This window comes from Filobasidium floriforme, assembly GCF_021052385.1.
Source record: "Filobasidium floriforme strain CBS 6241 chromosome Unknown HD553scaffold_20, whole genome shotgun sequence".
Lineage (NCBI taxonomy): Eukaryota > Fungi > Basidiomycota > Tremellomycetes > Filobasidiales > Filobasidiaceae > Filobasidium > Filobasidium floriforme.
Genome location: NW_025763641.1, coordinates 243057 through 264628, shown reverse-complemented (window position 1 = coordinate 264628; position 21572 = coordinate 243057). Strand labels below are relative to the sequence as shown.

At 52.2% G+C, this 21572-nt stretch overlaps 6 protein-coding genes and 1 non-coding gene across 7 annotated transcripts; 6 read left to right on the top strand and 1 right to left on the bottom strand.

The window, feature by feature from the left end:
- Positions 1-6440: 6440 nt before the first annotated feature.
- On the top strand, positions 6441-6526 carry HD553DRAFT_t94. Its single transcript has one exon. It is a non-coding gene; the product is annotated as a tRNA-Ala (tRNA).
- Positions 6527-8802: 2276 nt separating this feature from the next.
- Positions 8803-9895, bottom strand: HD553DRAFT_299326 (histone H2A.2). Its single transcript, XM_046178606.1, has 4 exons — positions 9582-9895; positions 9350-9517; positions 9168-9277; positions 8803-9098 (listed from the first exon to the last, which is right to left on the bottom strand). The coding sequence occupies exons 1-4, from the start codon at positions 9712-9714 to the stop codon at positions 9096-9098; spliced, it is 414 nt and encodes a 137-aa protein (XP_046034279.1). The 5' UTR covers positions 9715-9895; the 3' UTR covers positions 8803-9095.
- Positions 9896-10120: 225 nt separating this feature from the next.
- On the top strand, positions 10121-11250 carry HD553DRAFT_299322 (histone-fold-containing protein). The gene is made up of 4 exons (XM_046178605.1): positions 10121-10328; positions 10415-10537; positions 10614-10692; positions 10767-11250. Exons 1-4 carry the CDS (start codon positions 10299-10301, stop codon positions 10967-10969), a joined length of 435 nt encoding a protein of 144 aa, XP_046034278.1. The 5' UTR covers positions 10121-10298; the 3' UTR covers positions 10970-11250.
- Positions 11251-11437: 187 nt separating this feature from the next.
- On the top strand, positions 11438-13849 carry HD553DRAFT_332258 (terpenoid cyclases/protein prenyltransferase alpha-alpha toroid). The gene is made up of 9 exons (XM_046182055.1): positions 11438-11627; positions 11702-11903; positions 11995-12131; positions 12211-12415; positions 12484-12676; positions 12753-12798; positions 12860-13041; positions 13104-13209; positions 13280-13849. Exons 2-9 carry the CDS (start codon positions 11791-11793, stop codon positions 13453-13455), a joined length of 1158 nt encoding a protein of 385 aa, XP_046034277.1. The 5' UTR covers positions 11438-11627; positions 11702-11790; the 3' UTR covers positions 13456-13849.
- Positions 13850-13980: 131 nt separating this feature from the next.
- On the top strand, positions 13981-15641 carry HD553DRAFT_316389 (uncharacterized protein). Its single transcript, XM_046180620.1, has 4 exons — positions 13981-14044; positions 14111-14173; positions 14279-14359; positions 15191-15641. The coding sequence occupies exons 1-4, from the start codon at positions 14039-14041 to the stop codon at positions 15335-15337; spliced, it is 297 nt and encodes a 98-aa protein (XP_046034276.1). The 5' UTR covers positions 13981-14038; the 3' UTR covers positions 15338-15641.
- HD553DRAFT_316387 (putative Fimbrin) lies at positions 15642-18444 on the top strand. The gene is made up of 9 exons (XM_046180619.1): positions 15642-15809; positions 15886-16186; positions 16261-16339; positions 16410-16803; positions 16872-17495; positions 17566-17813; positions 17885-17944; positions 18013-18038; positions 18113-18444. The coding sequence occupies exons 1-9, from the start codon at positions 15733-15735 to the stop codon at positions 18161-18163; spliced, it is 1860 nt and encodes a 619-aa protein (XP_046034275.1). The 5' UTR covers positions 15642-15732; the 3' UTR covers positions 18164-18444.
- Positions 18438-19749, top strand: HD553DRAFT_316385 (uncharacterized protein). Its single transcript, XM_046180618.1, has 5 exons — positions 18438-18545; positions 18607-18715; positions 18780-18830; positions 18895-19050; positions 19119-19749. Exons 1-5 carry the CDS (start codon positions 18540-18542, stop codon positions 19349-19351), a joined length of 555 nt encoding a protein of 184 aa, XP_046034274.1. The 5' UTR covers positions 18438-18539; the 3' UTR covers positions 19352-19749.
- Positions 19750-21572: the final 1823 nt, after the last annotated feature.

The following is a 21572-nucleotide window of genomic DNA, read 5'->3' as shown; positions in this document are numbered from 1 at the left end:
CCTTATAACGCCTTACCTGTAGCGTGTACTATCGTATGAATATTATTATAACGAGCTTGAAGTTCCAAGTCGAAGAATCAAGTTCATCTCTTGATTTGTCACGCTCGACTATAAGTTGGTCCTATCTCAAAGTGGGGAACAATAGCATATCGCTGTTATAGTTTACTTCCGATTAGCTTCCGATCTTGTACGCGTCTCATATGCCTGCCATCGCGATCTTGATTGTTCGACATCATCGTTCATGTCTGCCCCAACATATCAAGTAGTGCCCGTGTCAACCTTTTCTGTGAGTCATACATTCCTCTCAGTCTCATTCTGCCTCTCGCTGCCTCTCGACTCATTTCGACATTCACAACGCTTTCGAAGGACTCATTTCGAGTTGGTTCAGTTGACGGAATCCCCTCACGTTCCCCACCGATCCGAGGGTACCTTTGGCAATCTGTAACTGTAATAGTCCGTCTATCGCTCAAGGAAACATACACCAGTGAGTATAGCCAACCTGCAACCTGTTGCAAGTCGCTGAAAGGCTGCACTGCACTGCCTGTCTACCCTCCTTTAGTAGATATGGAGGCTTCCACCGAGGGCTATGAGCACATGACCGCCTTCCACGTGGCCCAAAACGAATTCTTCAAAGATCTTGCGGTCAGCGATGCTCATCAGGCGGTCTTGGAGATCACGGACTACATGTTGGCATGCAGGCACGACCCACCAATCGTGTTCCATATCGAGCTGATGGGGATCCTCGCGGAGGCCTATGAGAGATCTGGTCAATCCAGATTCGCTCAAATAGCTTTGGACGAAGTGGAATACTTGTCCCGAGATCTTCGACTCCCCGCGGACGAGGGGGACGCTAGGCAAGACGTGGACGAGGCGGCAGCTGTGCAAGACATGGGAGAGACGCAAGCTCAACAGGCCGATAACAGTTTGCCGGATGTCGGTGGGCTACAGCTGGAGGATCAGGTGAGTCCTCCGACGTTCCGGGTCACCCGTTCCCTAAACTCCGTTTGCTAAATCTCATCTCATCTCGGCCATCTTTCATTCTGTCCAAAGTCTCCCGTCGAGGATATTCCCGCCCAAGCTCCCGCTGTCGACCAGAAACCTCCTCCTGTTGACATTAAGCGACCTTCCGTCGAGAGCTCCAAGAGGGCTCAAAGTCCAAGCCAAGACGAAGGACTGGTGTTACTTCCTGCCCCTTCTCCATCCGCAATCGGACGACCTCAGTCGGACCCCGGCGCGAACTGATCCACAGCGATTGTTACGTGGCTGATGGGTAGCGTACGCCTACATGTAGTGGGATGGGGAAACAACACATTATTGATGACAATCGAAGACTCTCGATCTTTTACGACATGCTATCACAACGATGTATAGTCGAAAGGGTTACAAGGAGCAACGACATATGACATACCTTGTTTACTTTACATACGATTTTCAGTCGAACAATCTATACTAAGCGTTGTGTCTTGGTGCGATATTCGCTGTCATTTCGCTCGCGGTTCGAGACTAGCTAGACTAGGCTCTTGGAAAAGGCCACCTTGACCTTCCTGATGAGTAAAGCACGGGCTGAAGTGTAGCCATCAATACCTAAGCTTCCTATTCCCGGCCACCCCGCCGTTTTACCACCCCGTTGAACAAGTTTCTTGTATTGTTCAATAGGTGAATCTGTCAAGGTGGTAGCAGCAGAACAGTTTACTTTTTGCGTTTGAGTGCGAAAGGCATCCCACTATTACTTGATCACTAACGACTCTTACTCGTTCGTGAAGACCTGATCGGAAATTAGCGTCCGCGCTGGGAGTCCTCTGGGGACGAAACCTGTCTACATATATATAACAACAGCCATTCTACTCCCTCACAAACAAGAAAATTTCCTTCCTTTCCCTATCCACTAGCAGACGAACCGAATACGATCACAAGCAAGTCACCGCGACTTACCATCTGTTCGCCTACCCCCCCTTCGTCGGCATACTCCAGATCGGCAGACAAAACGGCACCATCCGAGATGGATGATACTTCCGGCCAGGAGACGGGAGGGGGGCCATGTGGGAATTGCCGGGTCGCGGATTATCGTCAGTCGAATGTTATCACTCCTACTCCAACTCGCGATCCCAGCTTCGAACTGTAGACTATAAAACAGCAGCTGTATTGCTGTGGCTGTTCGTCGTAGTGCGATGGCCTCGAGCGTTGTGGACGCAGCACGACCAAGAAGCTCGATTGTTCCTCCCGAGACGTGGGGCGACCTGCCAGCGCTATTTCTTATTCCTGACTCGCTACAACGATGGCACAGGTATTTGAACCATGTGTCAAGCGAGTTCAAATTTGGCATGCTGCAGGTGTTCATCAGCATACTGGCGCATTGAAGTGGAGTTGACCGTGAGACGCCGATATGCGACTTGTGATTGTTTCGCTAGATTTGACAATGCAGTTTTACTACATACTATAATGTGTTTCTATTTCAACATTGACAGGGGGCGTAGGGTAGTGTAAGGACGGCCGCAAACCGTTCGTGTTTCGATGTGACAGAGGACTGGCGTTACCGATCAATCCTGTTAGCTGATCTGCAAAGGCTGTTTGCCATGTGTTTGCCACGTGTTGTCACCCAGCCGGCATCCAGTGCTCATATGTGATGTTTTAGAGGATTGTGCTCGTCTGTGGTGCAAACCTGCCTGACCGTCATCAAGGCCCGTCATTGTTGAGATGAACCCCGCTTAGGATGGATACCTACACGGATAGCTCTCCCGCTCATATGTTGACAGGATCTCACGATCACATCCATTGAAGAGATAAGAGGTGGCGTTTTCTGCAGAGTCCACATGGTTTGTTGATGTATACCGATGTGAGACAAGCTCAACATCGTTTGGGGATATAGTTTAGTGGCAATCCATCATTCAGCAGCGTGACATTATCAAGCTCCGGGGTATGGTCTGCGAGGACTAGCGAAGTTTCTGGCTGGATTCTCACAGAAGCCGCTATGAGAGATCCTTGCATGTGTATGCACAGACGTCTACGTTGGGACAGGTCTGGAACCACAGAGCCAACTCGCTTGAACAAGGGAGAACTACCCGTGATCATCGAACCATCAGGAGATGGACATTGCTGGCAACTATTATAGGCGTCACGTGACGCGCGACCTACGGTGCGCGTCGCCTCGGGGTCTCGTTCGGAGACCCTCTCGGAGACCCTCTCGGAGACCTTTTAGGAGATGTTCTCGTAGGCGTCTAACTAGTACCTTGTAGTAGTTAGACATCCGTTATTACATCGCTATGCCTACCGTTACCTTTCCCCAGTCCCGCGACCTTATTACCCCAAGACCCGGCAGGTCGGCTGCCAGGCCTTATAGCAACACGGATGACAATCATCCTTGGCACACAGTCACAACACTCCCGTCGCCCACCGTTCACGTTTCGATGTGACAGAGGACTGGCCATGCCGATCAATCCTGTTAGCTGATCTGCAAAGGCTGTTCCCCATGTGTTTGCCATGCGTCGTCCCCCAGCCGGCATCCAGTGCTCATATGTGATGTTTTAGAGGATTGTGCTCGTCTGTGGTGCAAACCTGCCTGACCGTCATCAAGGCCCGTCATTGTTGAGATGAACCCCACTTAGGATGGATACCCACACGGATAGCTCTCCCGCTCATAGGTTGACAGGATCTCACGATCACATCCATCGAAGAGATAAAAGGTGGCATTTTCTGCAGAGTCCACATGGATTGTTGATGTATACCGATGTGAGACAAGCTCAACATCGTTTGGGGATATAGTTTAGTGGCAATCCATCATTCAGCAGCGTGACATTATCAAGCTCCGGGGTATGGTCTGCGAGGACTAGCGAAGTTTCTGGCTGGATTCTCACAGAAGCCGCTATGAGAGATCCTTGCATGTGTATGCACAGACGTCTACGTTGGGACAGGTCTGGAACCACAGAGCCAACTCGCTTGAACAAGGGAGAACTACCCGTGATCATCGAACCATCAGGAGATGGACATTGCTGGCAACTATTATAGGCGTCACGTGACGCGCGACCTACGGTGCGCGTCGCCTCGGGGTCTCGTTCGGAGACCCTCTCGGAGACCCTCTCGGAGACCTTTTAGGAGATGTTCTCGTAGGCGTCTAACTAGTACCTTGTAGTAGTTAGACATCCGTTATTACATCGCTATGCCTACCGTTACCTTTCCCCAGTCCCGCGACCTTATTACCCCAAGACCCGGCAGGTCGGCTGCCAGGCCTTATAGCAACACGGATGACAATCATCCTTGGCACACAGTCACAACACTCCCGTCGCCCACCGTTCACGTTTCGATGTGACAGAGGACTGGCCATGCCGATCAATCCTGTTAGCTGATCTGCAAAGGCTGTTCCCCATGTGTTTGCCATGCGTCGTCCCCCAGCCGGCATCCAGTGCTCATATGTGATGTTTTAGAGGATTGTGCTCGTCTGTGGTGCAAACCTGCCTGACCGTCATCAAGGCCCGTCATTGTTGAGATGAACCCCACTTAGGATGGATACCCACACGGATAGCTCTCCCGCTCATAGGTTGACAGGATCTCACGATCACATCCATCGAAGAGATAAAAGGTGGCATTTTCTGCAGAGTCCACATGGATTGTTGATGTATACCGATGTGAGACAAGCTCAACATCGTTTGGGGATATAGTTTAGTGGCAATCCATCATTCAGCAGCGTGACATTATCAAGCTCCGGGGTATGGTCTGCGAGGACTAGCGAAGTTTCTGGCTGGATTCTCACAGAAGCCGCTATGAGAGATCCTTGCATGTGTATGCACAGACGTCTACGTTGGGACAGGTCTGGAACCACAGAGCCAACTCGCTTGAACAAGGGAGAACTACCCGTGATCATCGAACCATCAGGAGATGGACATTGCTGGCAACTATTATAGGCGTCACGTGACGCGCGACCTACGGTGCGCGTCGCCTCGGGGTCTCGTTCGGAGACCCTCTCGGAGACCCTCTCGGAGACCCTCTCGGAGACCTTTTAGGAGATGTTCTCGTAGGCGTCTAACTAGTACCTTGTAGTAGTTAGACATCCGTTATTACATCGCTATGCCTACCGTTACCTTTCCCCAGTCCCGCGACCTTATTACCCCAAGACCCGGCAGGTCGGCTGCCAGGCCTTATAGCAACACGGATGACAATCATCCTTGGCACACAGTCACAACACTCCCGTCGCCCACCGTTCACGTTTCGATGTGACAGAGGACTGGCCATGCCGATCAATCCTGTTAGCTGATCTGCAAAGGCTGTTCCCCATGTGTTTGCCATGCGTCGTCCCCCAGCCGGCATCCAGTGCTCATATGTGATGTTTTAGAGGATTGTGCTCGTCTGTGGTGCAAACCTGCCTGACCGTCATCAAGGCCCGTCATTGTTGAGATGAACCCCACTTAGGATGGATACCCACACGGATAGCTCTCCCGCTCATAGGTTGACAGGATCTCACGATCACATCCATCGAAGAGATAAAAGGTGGCATTTTCTGCAGAGTCCACATGGATTGTTGATGTATACCGATGTGAGACAAGCTCAACATCGTTTGGGGATATAGTTTAGTGGCAATCCATCATTCAGCAGCGTGACATTATCAAGCTCCGGGGTATGGTCTGCGAGGACTAGCGAAGTTTCTGGCTGGATTCTCACAGAAGCCGCTATGAGAGATCCTTGCATGTGTATGCACAGACGTCTACGTTGGGACAGGTCTGGAACCACAGAGCCAACTCGCTTGAACAAGGGAGAACTACCCGTGATCATCGAACCATCAGGAGATGGACATTGCTGGCAACTATTATAGGCGTCACGTGACGCGCGACCTACGGTGCGCGTCGCCTCGGGGTCTCGTTCGGAGACCCTCTCGGAGACCCTCTCGGAGACCTTTTAGGAGATGTTCTCGTAGGCGTCTAACTAGTACCTTGTAGTAGTTAGACATCCGTTATTACATCGCTATGCCTACCGTTACCTTTCCCCAGTCCCGCGACCTTATTACCCCAAGACCCGGCAGGTCGGCTGCCAGGCCTTATAGCAACACGGATGACAATCATCCTTGGCACACAGTCACAACACTCCCGTCGCCCACCGTTCACGTTTCGATGTGACAGAGGACTGGCCATGCCGATCAATCCTGTTAGCTGATCTGCAAAGGCTGTTCCCCATGTGTTTGCCATGCGTCGTCCCCCAGCCGGCATCCAGTGCTCATATGTGATGTTTTAGAGGATTGTGCTCGTCTGTGGTGCAAACCTGCCTGACCGTCATCAAGGCCCGTCATTGTTGAGATGAACCCCGCTTAGGATGGATACCTACACGGATAGCTCTCCCGCTCATATGTTGACAGGATCTCACGATCACATCCATTGAAGAGATAAGAGGTGGCGTTTTCTGCAGAGTCCACATGGTTTGTTGATGTATACCGATGTGAGACAAGCTCAACATCGTTTGGGGATATAGTTTAGTGGCAAAATCCATCATTCGCAGCTTCAAGCTCAACATTGATGGGCCCTGGGTTCGATTCTCAGTGTCTCCATTTATTTTTGCATTTTTTCCGCCCTGTTCCCAAATTTTCCCCTTTCCGACACCTGGGGCGCGCCCGCGCGCCCCCGCCCTCGACTGATCGCCCTCGAACGATTCTGCCTCTATATGCCCGGTCGTGCCTTCTGATATCTGTCATAGGTTACCCGAGTCCCTGTCCTCTCAACATATCCCCTCCACCAGCCTCGTCCGCCTCGATTTGCATTTGCCCTCCATTCGAATCGCGCGCCACTTTTGCCCGTCCGTTTCAAATCCAAACTTCCCGATCATTGTCCATCTCCGATCTCAAGCTTGACAGCGTTACCTTTGGCATGAGGCGACACTTGCGGTGACAGCGACTGCGGTACTGCGATGTTATCGCGTGATAGAAACATCGACGTCAATGATCGAGCATGTACCCACACCCGACGCGGACGGAACTCGGCTCGCGCTCGCGAGCCCGATGTTCACCCTGATACCATCGTCATAGTACATTCGCACCGGGTGCCACCGACGCAACCGAACCTGATTTCCGTATCATTGCGCTCGGGAAGCCTTAGCTTTCAGCGTGCTGTTCGCTCGACACCAAGTTTGCTCCAGGACATATAACTTCCGTACATTCGCGTCGACCGCCGTAATCTCCGATGAAAAACGAAAAACAAAGAGCACAAAGTCCGCCACCTGTCGGGACACAAGCGGATTGCATAGAAATGCCTAAGGCACAACCCTGAGTGAACTGAGACGATTATGAGCCAAGTGAACGTCGATTCGGAAGTCCACCACGAGCCGCGTTAATACAATAACTGGCTGATCCGCGAATTGCGCGAGCAGACTCGCTCGTCCTTACTGGTATGGTCGTGCAAGCACAAAGACACCCTTTCAAAGGCTCGTACAGGCGTATCGATTGTACCTTTACAGTCGACCATTTGCGCTGTAAGACCACGAGGTCAAAGAACGGGCCATAGCAATCAGAAAAGCCCGTCGCTTTCCCGGCTTCATTCGCGCAATGGCGGTTTCGTTTCATAGACAGAGACGGCTCGCATCTAGGTCAAACATATGTTACTCTACTATTCTGTACCTTTGGGACCTCGCAAAAATACGAATATACTGCATGACGAATCGCGCCTATCATTGTGTCGTTGTATCTCGATTCTCGAACAGACCGAAATTTCATTGCCCGATGACATCGTAGCGCATTTTTGCCTACAAGCGGAAATACACCTGAAGTCTAGCGGCGTTTCTCGATGAGCTCAAAGTCGTAGACATGAATTCGACCCCGGGCAATACCTCTGCTCATATGTCGCCATCTGTGAAACTGCCGAGCGCGATCGCTCAAACAAACATTCGCCCACAGGACAATGGATGTGCTCGTTTAGTGGCGGTCGACGGGCGCCAGCTGAAACACTGGTATCCCCGTTTCATAAGCCGAGCATGATGACATGGGAACGATGTCCTCAGCAAAACCATGCTACACGTGCATCATGTCTTCCGCGTCGTTAGATATATCCGATAATTACCTGGATCGTCGATCATTCCTGTACTTGCAGACACCTCGAAGTTCCAGTCGTCGCAATTGAAAATCAACCGCATCCATTCGGCATCCGACAACAGCCAATCCCAATTCCCATATCCACCACATTCTCGACTTTCAGCAAATCCGGCGCTCTCCACACTTCCCCTTGCATCACGTCTCATGTATGGCATTTCACCTAATATGATCAGGCGAACACATCCCATTCCCCGTTCTTCGAAACCTCAAATTGCTAGCTGCTCCCGTCCCGTCTCGGGCGACCTTGACTCCGATTGACCTTATCTGCAGTCTAGACCCGCGAGCCCCTATCGGGCCTCTAATCAGGTTTTGAGCAACCCCTCGTCGGCCTGGTCATCTTACCACCAGGTATTGGGAACCCTACGTTATCAGGGACGGTTTCAGCGCGATCCACTTCTTTGATTGATCTCGCTATACTCGTCGTTCGAGCGAAATCTCAACGACTCTAAGTTACGCGAAGTGAGTTGGATGAATCCTCAGAATACGAGCTTGCCTTCCTTGTCCCCGTCGAAAGAGGCGCCAAGTCGGGCAGCATCGTCTTACAGGGGATGTTCAGTGAGGTCTCACCGCTCGGAGCGATGGTTGATTGTATGACTGAGAAACCGGTCGGAACGGCTTCGACCAAGTCGAATGAGATCCATCGATCCGGAACGTGATCATCAGTGAAACGGACAAGTCGCACAAGACGAACAGCTCTAGCCACGAAGACCAGAATTTCAATGGACCATGCGACCAACACCATGTTCAAATCATCATCTCATGATCATCGTCATTCAAAAGTACGAAATCAATAGAAAGAGGTTCCCTCAACATCCCCGACATCGAACCCTACAACCCGCTCGAAAATAGACTAATACACCGAGACAAAGGAGAAACAACGGGTTGCAGACCAGAGACGAAGGAGTTGGGAAGAAGGAGGCAGCGAAGAGCGAATGGTTGTAAAAGGGCGAGTCGGGGAAGATTGGCGCTACTGGCCAGGAAGCGATCGTCGACCTCGAGGATGGGCGAGTGGATTGTTGGGTGCGGTGAGGCGAGTTTACTAAAGAGCGAGCGAGCGACGTGTAAGCGAATGTACGAAAGAGAAATGAAAGGTGGAGCGATGACTCACGACCTCCTGCGAGACCTGGGTCTTCTTGGCCTTGGAAGCGGTCTTGACGGGCAAGAGCTCGGCGTGGATCGAGGGAAGGACACCTCCTTGCGAGATGGTGACTCCTCCGACTGCGAGTACGATAAGTAGAGTAATGTAAGCGACCGGAACCCGATCGGAACAAATCGAAGACGCCGACGTACGAAGCTTGTTCAACTCCTCGTCGTTCCTGATGGCCAACTGCAAGTGTCGGGGAATGATACGAGACTTCTTGTTGTCTCGGGCGGCGTTACCGGCCAACTCGAGGATCTCGGCAGAGAGGTACTCGAGGACGGCGGCGAGGTAGACGGGGGCACCAGCTCCGATTCGCTCTGCGAGGTTGAACGCGAAAGGTCAGTCGGGGAAGTAGATACGAGGAGAGACTTCGATGCTCACGAGCGTAGTTGCCCTTTCGGAGGAGACGGTGGATACGACCGACGGGGAACTGGAGACCGGCCTTGGAAGATCGGGAGGTCGACTTGGAAGCGGCACCTTCGCCGGATTGAGCTTTGCCACCTTTGCCAGACATTGTAAGAGCGAGTTGATAAAGTTGGGTGGGTGGTGGTAGGTGGTAAGGTAAAAGCGAGAGTGGATGAGAGCTTGTGTGTGAGAATCTAGACTGGATCGAGAATGTAGAGTTGAAGTTGAACGAGACGAGGTCGATGGCTATATACGCAGAGTCGAGGTGAGAATGGGGTGACGCGAGACGCGCGCGTCGTCAGAGGCAGGGTGGGGCGACGCGAATGCAAGAGGGCGAGAGCGAGGCGGGCTGACGAGGATGGCGCGAATAAAAGACAACCGTTGTCTTTTATTGTCTTTTATTCGTCTCGGCCGCGCGCGAGATGGGGTCTCACGTGATCCGATTCATACCCAGCCTGCCTGCCTCGTCCCCCCTTGCCCCCCTCCCCTCCTAGCAACGCGTTGGACGCGTCACACAATCCCATTCTCACCTCGCTCGCCATTCAAATAGGCCAGACCATCTCTACTTCGTTCCAATCAACCCCTCCGTCCATATCCCACCTCTCTTCACCAAAACCATCTCATCTCAATCGTCACTTCGACTTTCAAACCGCCTTCGACTTTCCACTCAACCCACCAATCAACTCTATCGAAATGGCTCCCAAGTCCGCTCAAGCTTCCAAGGTCAGTCTTCTCCGGCGACGTCTTTACCTTGCCTCGACCGAACGATGTCGTCTGACTTCCGATTCGTTCTACTTTGCTTCTCGTAGGCCCCTGCCTCTTCCGGTACCGCCTCCAAGGCCCCTGCCGCTTCCAAGGCTCCCGCTAAGGCTGCCAAGACCGCCGCCCCCAAGGCTGAGGGTGCCGACAAGAAGAAGAAGAAGTCCAAGAGGGTGAGCATTCTGAGCGACCGGCGGTTGGTCGAGATCTTTGAAACTGACGACGACGACGCTTCTTGATCTTCCTTAGACCGAGTCTTACTCTTCGTACATCTACAAGGTGTTGAAGCAGGTCCACCCCGACACTGGTATCTCCAACAAGGCCATGAGTGCGTTGCCTCCGTCTTGACATCTTCGCTCCGTTCTCTTGCTGACATCGAACATGTCTCCTTCATCCTCTTAGGCATCCTCAACTCGTTCGTCGCCGACATCTTCGAGCGAATCGCCACCGAGGCCTCCAAGCTCGCCGTCTACAACAACCGATCGACCATCTCTTCCCGAGAGATCCAGACTGCCGTCAGGTTGATCCTCCCCGGTGAATTGTCCAAGCACGCTATCTCCGAGGGAACCAAGTCGGTCACCAAGTTCTCTTCCGCCGGCAAGTAATCGGGTCGTTTTTCGTCCCATTACTTTTCCCATCACCTCCCCACCGACATCTCGCCCATCCCCGTTGGACTGGCCACCCGACGATACACACAATCTCCCTCCCGACCTTTGCTTTTCGCTCAGGGATATCGAACACGAACCTCGAGCGTGTTTTCGCTATACCCGCCCATTTTTATAACCTTCGATTGTGGACTGCACTTGCTCCTTTGTAATGCGACTGTATGATGAGATGATGATGATCAACGATCACGTATTACGAGTCGGGTCGGATGCTGGTTTTCCGAGACGTTTGCAAGATTTGGGATTATGATCTTGTTACATTGCCAGACTCGCCGTTCCGAAGTTGCACAACCCTAGCTGCCAGCTGTTCCCTGCCCCTGACTGTACACGCTGTCGAGAATGGATCGGTCGAGGTCGAGAGTCGAGAGTCGGTCTTGTCCGATCCCATCAATCCCCCAACTTCCACTCAGCTCCGAACAAACTTGAATTCTGTAGATCTCGCATCCATTCACGTCTTTATCGAGCACCGACTTCTTAGATAACCAGCTAGTCAGAGGGATACACAATTGGATATTAAGATTGGACTATAGTCTTTACGGACGGACCTCCGCGAGCATCAATAATACAGCCGGAGCTCGCGACAAAACAGCTCTGAAGGGTGAGTGACCTATGGCCTTGCACGATCTTTAGCATCACGATTGTATCTGACTGGACTATCTGCTACCATACAAGTCCATCAAGAAGGATAACGTGCCTCTGATTTGGGAAGAGATCGTCTTCAAAGTTGGACAGGCGGGAGCGAGAACGACTGAGGCACAAGAATGCAATCGACCAGCTCGAGACAATCGACCTTCAAGCGGAATGCGCATGTAGCGTATTTCAGGCGGTGCTTACAGGCTATGCCTAGCAAGGCTACCGAGGGGGATGGGAACAGGCAAGTCCAGCCTTATCGACGAGCTTCGAATAAGGCTTTGAGAGAGGGGTCGAGCTGATCATTCGGAGATGCGGGTTGGGTTTGATGATAGGATGACGCTAGGCTATTTCTGCGTCGGAGGACTGGATCTTCTTGGGTATTTCGAGGGTATTTTGGAAGGAGGAGAAGATGAAGCGAAGAGGAAGACTAGGGAAAGTTGGATAGAGTGGGTTTGGGAGATGCAAGACCGTCAGTATGTTTCTCGTCCTACTTCGACCGTCTGGTAAAAGCACTTTGTTAATATTTGATTCGGCTTGATCACATACAGCCAACGGTGGATTTAGAGGTTCTTCATATATGAACACCGATAAGGCGGGACCTTCAACATCGGCGGCGACATCTTCGAACCCGGCTCACTTACCATCGACGTATACGGCCATCCTCATCCTGGGCATCTTACGAGCAGACCTGTCCAGGCTGAACCGGAAAGGGTTATGGGAATTCGTCAACAGCTGTCAAGAACCGGACGGATCGTAAGTATAGGCCTGTCATCTGCTTCTGGTCGCTTTGTCCTGACCTGCCTATCATGTGATCTGGTCAGATATGCAACGCTACCACTGAGCGCTACGCCTGACCGACCGAAACCCTCCTTCGAATCCGATGCTAGGATGGTTTACTGCGCCTCAGTCATCCGGGATTGGATCAGATTGTCAGGACTCGAGTTGTCCGAGTTGGAACGTCGCACGAACGAGGAGGCCATCGAGAAGACGAGAAGGTGGATTGTAGCATGCCAGGTGGGGGTCGTCTTGTGGCCGCGCGAGGCATTGGACAGGCAATCACTGACTCTGTGGTCCTCTTGAAATCGGATAGACATGGGAAGGCGGGTTCGGAGGACGTCCAGGATTAGAAGCTCAAGGTGGGCGCTACCGTCCAGGCGTGCGTTCCCCAGCGTAGCTGATTCTCCTGACTTTCACTAGGCGGGACCACATATTGCTGCGTCACGGCGGCCTCGTTACTAGGCTCAACTTCGTTCGACTCGGAATCCGCTAGTCGCTGGCTATCACAACGACAAGTAAGCGATGGAGAGGGCGGATTCCAAGGCAGACCCGGCAAGGACGAGGACGTGTGTTATAGCTTTTGGTGCGGTGCGGCCATGCGGGTAGGTCCTCTTTTCGGAAGCCAGCTCTCGGCCACTCAAACTGATCCTGAGCGCTGCGGCAGGTCTTGACGGGACAATCGATGTTCGACGTCTCTGCCAACTCTCAAGCTCTACTCGGCGCACAATCTCCAATCGGCGGTTTCGGCAAGGCGGCTGGCGAGTTCCCAGGTGAATTCGCGATGCCAATCCACATTCGTTTCCCAAGTGATCTGACCAGATTGACGGGTTTACTTGATAGATCCGTTTCATTCCTACTTAGCACTAGCAGCTTTGGCTATGAATGAGGAGATCCTCATCAACGAAAGCGAGTCGGGATCAGAAAGCACGAGACTAGGTCTGCAACCTCTAGACCCGGTTTGGAACGTGACGAAGCAGACTCGGGCATACTTGGAGTGCGCTTTAGCACGTCTATAATGTTGACAAGAAGCGGGATTCGACGTATCGCTCCTTTCTTTTACGACGGGCTACGAGTTATCAATGCTCCAATACGTTTCTTACGACGATGCATCATCTAGAGATGTGTACATAATATAGGGCTAGCCTGGCAGCGGGAAACTCGCTTTGCGTAGGGCTTCGAATTTTTTATGCAGCCACTATGCTTACCAGGCGCACGAATAGGGAAGCTGCCGAGATCTGCAGCTGACATACTTGCAATATGCGGCGGTCTGGCTAGGTTGAATTCTTTCGCTTAGTCCTAAACTTATATAGGTAGTCCGGTAGTCCCCAATGTACCGAGTTGCCGCGCTGAGTTTACCAAGATTCTGTTGATGTATGACAGAAGATGAAACCCGCTAATGATAAGGCCTTCACGTAATTCCACCTTGCCACAAAAAGTCTGACGTGTCATTTTCTCCCGACCGACCCACTTTGATCACCCAGAGCTAGACGGCCCATTCATCGACCTTCGATATCAAAACGCTGACCTTTATCACCGCTTAGACCTCGCCTAACGACCTTCCCTCAACATCCTCAACACCATCCTCGAGAGCCTGCAAGAATGAGTGTGAGTTCTTTAACCGTTAGGCTAGCGAGAGGAGTGTATGACTGATTACCTGGATCGCACCTGCAGGCCGGTTTCGGTTACAACAACGGCCCAAGCCGATGCAATGCCTTTTTCACCGAGTTCATGAAGGTCCGTCTCAGCCCCCTTGCACATGTAGTCTCTGAATCGTACCAGCAACGGTGTCGATATTGATGATCTCTCATTCTTTTTCTTGAATCTGCGTGATGGATTTAGTGTTACGCCGGTGCGGAGGACCCTCAGGAGTGTGTGTTGACGAAGGACGATTACCTAGAGTGTCTGCATAGGACCAAGGAAGTGAGTCAAGGAGCCGGGCTTTATTCCGTCGTTTGATCTGTCTGGTCGTCTTGGAGCGGAACGATGTGGTGTCGGTTACAAGAGGGTATCCGACCTATGACCAGGAGAATGAGCGATTTAGGAAGATGGTCCACCTGGAACGACATCAGGGGTTCGGGAGACGGATCGGAAACCGACAATAAGGCTTCGAACAATCCTCAACCTGCTCCGAGGCCGAAAATATTACGATTTGGACTGTCCGTCGGCCAAAAGAAAGAGTGGCTCAGGTGGAATTATCGATGGGACCTGAAAGCGGGAGGTTGATGCCGAGGAAGATGGACCTCGGGCCGCGGTTTGACGGAGAGGAATATGGGATCCTCACGCAACCCTTTTCTCATTCGGGATCATCGCAACCCGCTGAAGCCGGCAGTGAAAGCGCTCGACCCACGAGTCGGGTGTCAGGGGGGAGTGAAGAAATAGGGAGCGAGGCGGGGGCGAAGGCGGATGGAAGCTCGGGTCTAGCAAACCGTTGCTCGGGGAATGAAACCGCACGTTAAGCCAGGATATCAACGAGTTGGAGTCGAGGTCACCCCTTCGCACTCGGTGGACGGGTTGAGAGTCGGCACGATAAGACGCAGGCCGGAGAAGGATATTTCGACATACGTCGCAAAATCCTGGCTCATGGGCGAATCTTCGCCGGACATCGGAAATCGCTCGGAAGCCTTTTCAATCATGTCGTACCTTCCCAATATTTTATTCCAAACCTATATTCCAGGACGACGACCTAGACATAAACACCAACCCAGAACTAAGCTGACATCCCGCACTTGCCCCTTCTCTACATTGCCACAGATCGCCCGAGCCAAGCAAATCAAGTCCCACTTCCTCCAAAAGACTGCTACGGAGCACTCTGACGCACGCAAGGCCAACGAGGAGAGCGCCAAGGGGGTCATTGTCAGTTTGGGATTGATCAAGGGAGAAGAGGGGGACGACAAGTAGATTCGAGGCGATATGATCGGCTGTACGTTATGCGATGCGATGTGATGAGAAGGGCATGATGCGGACATGGTCGGGAGATCGAAGAGGGCGACACCACTTAGTAGCCACAGGGATGGTGTTCTGCATGTATGCGACCGAGTAATCTGGAACTCTACCGTGTTCGGTTCGAGGTCGTCGACGCGGTCCCCCTCGAGTCTATGGCTCACGCGACAGCCATCTTCCGGCGGGAACTGTCCGCCGGTCTGGGCTGAGGCTATGACGCATCCTTCTATCGACCGACACTGTTCAACGTATCATTCAGACCATCTACATCCATCGATAGCCAGTCAACACATACAACAGCCTCTGAGCATCCTTTCCATCTTATAATCTAAACTAGACAAGCAATTCTCACGATGCAGGCGATCAAGCTAGCGAAAAAGTACCCTACGCTGCAGCAGGACGAGGTCATGGGCCTCGTCAACCAGTTCAAGTGAGCAGTCATTCCCAAGTCGATGTCATGGAGGTTGGCTATCGGTATCGAGGTTCAATTCTCTGTGCATTTACAGCCAAATCGATGTCGAGGACAAGGGTAGCCTGGACAAGGCCGCCGTCCTCCAGCACCTCACCTCGACCAACGCGGCCACATACGATTCCGCCCGAGAAGCACTCAAGCGGACCAACATCGACGCTTCGGGCAAGGTCGAGCTGGAAGACTGGGTACAATTGCATTCGTTGTTGAAACAGGGCGCTGGGGGTGATATGGAGGCGGTCAAGGGCAAGATCGCGGTGCAGGGGACGAAAGGGACTAATGCGCAGCATACGATTAATGAGGATGAGAGGAGGAGTTTTACCGACCATATCAATGCTGTGAGTACAGGCAGCGATGCGTTTGCAATTCCTGGATACATCGCTGACGATATGAACTGGAACTTGTTTCGCAGGTTCTTTCTGGCGATGCCGATATCGGTCACCTGCTACCGATCCCGACCGACACCATGCAACTGTTTGACGAATGCCGAGGTTAGCTTTACATGAGCCGTGCCTCTGCCCGATTTCCTGGAGACTGACCGTCTCAACATCCCGCTCGCAGATGGTCTGATCCTGTGTAAACTTATCAACGACTCGGTCCCGGACACGATCGATGACCGAGTCCTCAACAAGTCCACCTCGAAACGCAAACTCAACGCCTTCCAGATCACCGAGAACAACAACATCGTCATCACCTCTTCCAAAGGTATCGGATGCTCCGTCGTCAACATCGGCTCTCAAGACATTTCCGAGGGAAGGGAACACTTGATCCTGGGTCTGATCTGGCAGATCATCCGACGAGGACTGTTGAGCAAGATCGATATCAAGCATCATCCGGAATTGTACAGGTTGTTGGACGATGGGGAGACTTTGGAAGAGTTTTTGAGGCTGCCGCCTGATCAGATCTTGTTGAGGTGGTTCAACTTTCACCTCAAGGCGGCCGGTTGGAAGAGGCGGTGAGTGCGGTCGCTTTCAAGAAGCCAAGGCGGTTTTCGAAATTGACGTGTATCTGTGCTCTGAACAGCGTCGCCAACTTTTCGAAGGACGTGTCGGACGGAGAGAACTACACTGTACTGCTGAACCAACTCTCACCCGAAAACTGCTCTCGATCGCCCTTGCAGACTTCGGACCTGCACCAACGTGCCGAACAGGTCTTGCAGAACGCCGACAACATCAACTGTCGACGATTCCTCACGCCAAACTCGCTCGTCTCTGGAAACCCCAAATTGAACTTGGCCTTTGTTGCTCATCTCTTCAATACCCACCCGGGTCTCGAACCGCTCGAGGACGTCCCTGCGCCCGAGATCGAAGACTTTGACGCCGAGGGTGAACGAGAAGCCCGAGTGTTCACCCTCTGGCTGAACAGTCTCGATGTCGATCCGGGTGTTTATAACTTGTTCGAAGACCTCAAGGATGGTAGTGTCCTCTTGCAAGGGTTCGACAAGGTCATCCCCGGTAGCGTCATCTGGCGTCGGGTATCGAAGCCCAAGGAGGGCCAAGAGTTGTCCCGATTCAAGGCGGTCGAGAACACCAACTATGCCGTCGAATTGGCCACTGCCAACAAGATGCACATGGTTGGGATTCAAGGGAGTGATATCGTCGATGGGACCAAGACGTTGGTGCTCGGTCTGGTCTGGCAGTTGATGAGGTGAGTCGATGTGACCAGATTGTGAAGATTCTTTGGAGCTCATGTTCACATCTTTCGGGTGTCTTTGCAGACTGTCGATCAACCAGACCTTGGCCTCGCTGAGCAAGAACGGTCGAGGCGTAACTGACATGGAGATGGTCCGATGGGCCAACGAAAAGGTCAAGTCGGGCGGCAAATCGAGCACGATGAAGTCGTTCAAGGACCCGGGTTTGGGTAACGCCGTCTTCTTCCTCGACCTGTTGAACGCCATCAAGCCGGGTTATGTCGATTACGCTTTGGTCACGCCAGGCAGGAATGACGAGGAGAAGCGTTCGAACGGTCAGTGGTGGTCGTGACTTGCGTTTGGACGTAGGATTGGCCGGAGCTAATGATCTCCTGCATGTTTATAGCCAAGTTGGCTATTTCGATCGCGAGAAAGTTGAACGCGCTCATCTTCTTGGTCCCAGAGGGTAAGTCGCTTGTCAGGCTTGCAAACTGAACGTGAGGCTGACGACGACCTGCCGTTTTCGCCCCGCAGATATCGTCGATGTTCGACCTCGTCTGGTGAGACTACTGCTCGACGTTACTGCTATCTGCACCATGGTCACTTACGCTTGTACTCGCTTGCCCTCATCTAGATTTTGACTTTTGTCGGTTCTCTCATGGCCGTCGATTCGCACCAATCTTGAGGCTCGCAAATGCCTTGTACTTAGGAATGAAACCGTTTTTTGCCTTCTTGCTCAAACATTGTCTACCTTGTCTATAACACCCTGTGTCACTTCGTCTATCTGAATTTGAATTTAATATCGCTGTCTGGTCTGAAAAGATGACAAGCACGAGGTCCAAGCCAGGTTCGTCTGCTGTGCCTCGCTCGTCTCCGACGACTTTGTAAACAAAGAACGATCCTGTATGAAAGTCGGTTCATCATGAGCTCGATTCGACATCAATCATCGATCGTCGGCAATTCGACAACACATGTCTACACCGCTGCGTCTTGATTATCACAACGAGTTCCTGTCAAGCTCTCACATAAGAATCAAGGTGGCCTCCAAGTGATCCGATAAGATGACGGTACGTAGGGATAACGCTGCTGGAAATGCGCCAAGACGGCTGATCACGTTGCCGACAACAGGACAACCGATACTCCCACTTGCACTGTTCAGATGCGGCCATTCGAATGCTCGAGTTTGCCTTTGAGGACGAAGAACAGGATTTTGGAAAGATGACCGGTTTTAATGAGGGTGAGCAATAGTATCCTATTCTCAGTGACGAGTATAAGCTGATCTAAAGGTTTTGGGTCCATAGCGATCGAGGTGCCTTACGATTTCGAGCCTCCGCAGCATGACATAGATGACAGCAAGTCTGGATTCCTCTTCCTTTGCATCACCTGTCGGCTAAGCTGGATATCTTGACCTTTCAGCGACCCTGCCCTCGAAGGCACATCCATCATATCCCTTTGGCCGACCTGTTCACCTTTCCCACCCAGCAACGACAAGCAGTACAAGAGTCTCCCTGAGCAGAATGCGAGGCAGGAACGGGGTCGGGGTGCGGGACCTTCTAGGTCGATTAGGAATGGGTGCGTCGAATTCGATTGTCGTCCAGTGCTTCTTCTGTCGCTCATGACCCGCTCGATCGCAATCATAGGCACTTCGTCGTTGAAGTCGACCAAGACGATGTGGAATGATTTTGGGTTACACTCGCGAGTTGGGCACAACAATCAGGGTCTATGGGTAGGCATGTTGGAGGAGGAGGAGAAGAACGAGATTCCGACAGGAATGGCGGTAAGGACAACATTGACCCTGGACGATCTACGCCTGCCGAATCTGATCTGGCCGACTATCTTCACAGGGCGCCAAACGACCTGCTACACCCCCTAGCCCAGCCTTTCGACCGCTTGAAGAGCCCATGGCAGAACACTATTACACCTCTTCCTCCCGCTCGGGAACACCCCTATCGCACATCCCCGAAGGTGGAGAGGACAGCTTTACGAGCGCTACAGGCTTGCCCGCACACCCGGACGATGCGGGCGAGGATGATCGAACTGGATATACAGCGGATTTGTCGCCTGGAGAGGCTGCGGAGAGGAGACGTAGAAGACGGGCTAGGAGGGAGACGGTGGCTACTCGGTTAGATTCGGATGAAGATCGTGATCCAGCTCGGACTTCAACGAGGGCGCAGACCGAGACCTGGTGGGAAGGGTCTTCGCCGAGATGAATTTTGGATCGTGTATGTTTTTACATATAGTACAACCATATCATAATCCGCTAGAATCGCGTCTCGTACCTTCACGCGGCTAGACTCGCTGCACAATGTCCTTCGCCTGTTCCAGCTGAGAGCCCGGGATTGAGACCAGGTCCCACAATCAATCATCCCACAACATGAATCGTCCTTGACTATGCATACAGCTCGTTCTCGCTATACTGCAACCTTCTCATCCTCCGGTACCGGAGTCGATGGCCCTCTTTCGCCAGCTCCACGGAACGTTTCTGAGACCGGAGCCGTGTCGCCTAAGTCACCCGCTTCATTAGGCTGACTGGAGATCGCCTCAGTGACACACACAAAGAACCCTTCAAAAAAGGCCTGATCCGCCTGTCATCTTTGATCTCTCTTCGCGACGACATCGTACTGGACGATATTAGTCCAGATCTAAATGATGTTGCCATTGTCCCACAGTCCGATGAATGAAGCAGCCGATTTTCCAGGATCGACACAACTCTCGTACAGTTTCATCATGACGGCTCTGCAGTCAGCGACGCAGAAATCATACCCCCTTGCGTGCCTCCATTGCTCGGCAAAGCATTCCATTGCTCGGCAAAGCATTCTGCAAACGATGGAGGAGTCTGGTAAACAATTGAACTTGGATCAGAGCGATGCACGCATACACACCAGGTACGAGTCGTGACAGCTTACCTTTGCAGCTGTCTCACGCTATGCGCATCCCTTGCCCCAACAATACGCGACCGGTTTGGCATCTCAGCAACGAATTGTTCCGTAACTTTCGAGTCGCCTTCTGTGACTGTGTAAGAACCGAAGTCATTGTCGCGAACTGACCAGTATCCCAAGGCGGATAACTCAGCCGTGCGCGCGCTTGATGCATCCAGATCGTGATAGTCGCTATCAGGCGCATTGCTTTGGAAGAAAGATGACATGGCGTTTGACATGGCTTTGAAGTGATCAGTTTGTCTTGAAGGGATCGGAAGGGTGGAATCTGAATGGTGAAAGGCTCATTGATCAGCCGGAAAGAGACCCATGTCCACTCTTCCTACTATACCTTATACCTTTTGATCGCTCAAGTTCTACATCGCGTCACATCCCAATGCCTCCTTTCAGTCATGTTTGAACCGGCTTACCGTCGTTCGCCCTCTCTATGATGTGATGGAAGCGTCTCCAAGGAAATAAACGTTACGATAGATTAGCATGACAGCAGGCGCCCTCCTTTCAAGCGGCCATCCAGCGATACGAAACGCCATACAACAAGCTGCAAGCATGGTTCTCTAGCTGGAAACTCCACCTTTCCGCTTCTTCGTACTGTAAGGTCATCTTCGAGAGACGTAACCTATGGCTCTCGCTGCTGAGCCTTCGCGCGGTTTTGTAAAACTCCATCGACGTAACCATCTTCACACGCTCTTCGCCAGACTTCTTCGTCATTTTCTTGATCCCGAACCGCCGACTGGACGCGGCGAAACATGACTTGGAATGTAACAACATTGCCTTTGACCACAGGCAAATACCTGTCGTCTGCTATATCGCTATCTCCGTTACTCTCGCGAATGATCTCCCGCCACAGGCGAAGGACGAACCCCGCATGCCACCCCTCCACGTACTCGCTTGCGCGATTCTTTGGGAGGATGAAACCTTGATCGCACCAATAGAGAAAGTACCTGCGGATTTCTCCAGCCCATTGTTTCGCATTTTCACTGAGGGCGTTAGAGGCCCCTGACGATGTTCCTGCAGAGGCTGTTGTTTCCTGAGCGTGTTCACAGGTCAGAATCAGAATCCTGGCACGTATAGAAGGAAACATGCGAGGCATCAAATTTACCTCTTTAAAAGTGGAGATCTCGTCGAAGCCGATAACAGCCGTAACGTTGTCCAGAAGGC

Coding starts and splice junctions, on each gene's coding strand:
- HD553DRAFT_316387 (XM_046180619.1), top strand. CDS start 15,733: ATGCAGGCGATCAAGCTAGCGAAAAAGTACCCTACGCTGCAGCAGGAC. Junction 15,810..15,885: donor GGCCTCGTCAACCAGTTCAA/GTGAGCAGTCAT, acceptor GTGCATTTACAG/CCAAATCGATGTCGAGGACA. Junction 16,340..16,409: donor ACTGTTTGACGAATGCCGAG/GTTAGCTTTACA, acceptor TCCCGCTCGCAG/ATGGTCTGATCCTGTGTAAA.
- HD553DRAFT_316389 (XM_046180620.1), top strand. Junction 14,174..14,278: donor TTTTCACCGAGTTCATGAAG/GTCCGTCTCAGC, acceptor TGATGGATTTAG/TGTTACGCCGGTGCGGAGGA. Junction 14,360..15,190: donor GTCTGCATAGGACCAAGGAA/GTGAGTCAAGGA, acceptor ACATTGCCACAG/ATCGCCCGAGCCAAGCAAAT.
- HD553DRAFT_299322 (XM_046178605.1), top strand. CDS start 10,299: ATGGCTCCCAAGTCCGCTCAAGCTTCCAAG. Junction 10,329..10,414: donor AGTCCGCTCAAGCTTCCAAG/GTCAGTCTTCTC, acceptor TGCTTCTCGTAG/GCCCCTGCCTCTTCCGGTAC. Junction 10,693..10,766: donor TATCTCCAACAAGGCCATGA/GTGCGTTGCCTC, acceptor TCATCCTCTTAG/GCATCCTCAACTCGTTCGTC.
- HD553DRAFT_299326 (XM_046178606.1), bottom strand. CDS start 9,714: ATGTCTGGCAAAGGTGGCAAAGCTCAATCCGGCGAAGGTGCCGCTTCC. Junction 9,518..9,581: donor CCGAAAGGGCAACTACGCTC/GTGAGCATCGAA, acceptor TCAACCTCGCAG/AGCGAATCGGAGCTGGTGCC. Junction 9,278..9,349: donor CGAGGAGTTGAACAAGCTTC/GTACGTCGGCGT, acceptor TCGTACTCGCAG/TCGGAGGAGTCACCATCTCG.
- HD553DRAFT_316385 (XM_046180618.1), top strand. Junction 18,716..18,779: donor GATGACCGGTTTTAATGAGG/GTGAGCAATAGT, acceptor TTGGGTCCATAG/CGATCGAGGTGCCTTACGAT. Junction 18,831..18,894: donor GCAGCATGACATAGATGACA/GCAAGTCTGGAT, acceptor TTGACCTTTCAG/CGACCCTGCCCTCGAAGGCA.
- HD553DRAFT_332258 (XM_046182055.1), top strand. CDS start 11,791: ATGCAATCGACCAGCTCGAGACAATCGACCTTCAAGCGGAATGCGCAT. Junction 12,799..12,859: donor TCCAGGATTAGAAGCTCAAG/GTGGGCGCTACC, acceptor GACTTTCACTAG/GCGGGACCACATATTGCTGC. Junction 13,042..13,103: donor GGTGCGGTGCGGCCATGCGG/GTAGGTCCTCTT, acceptor GCGCTGCGGCAG/GTCTTGACGGGACAATCGAT.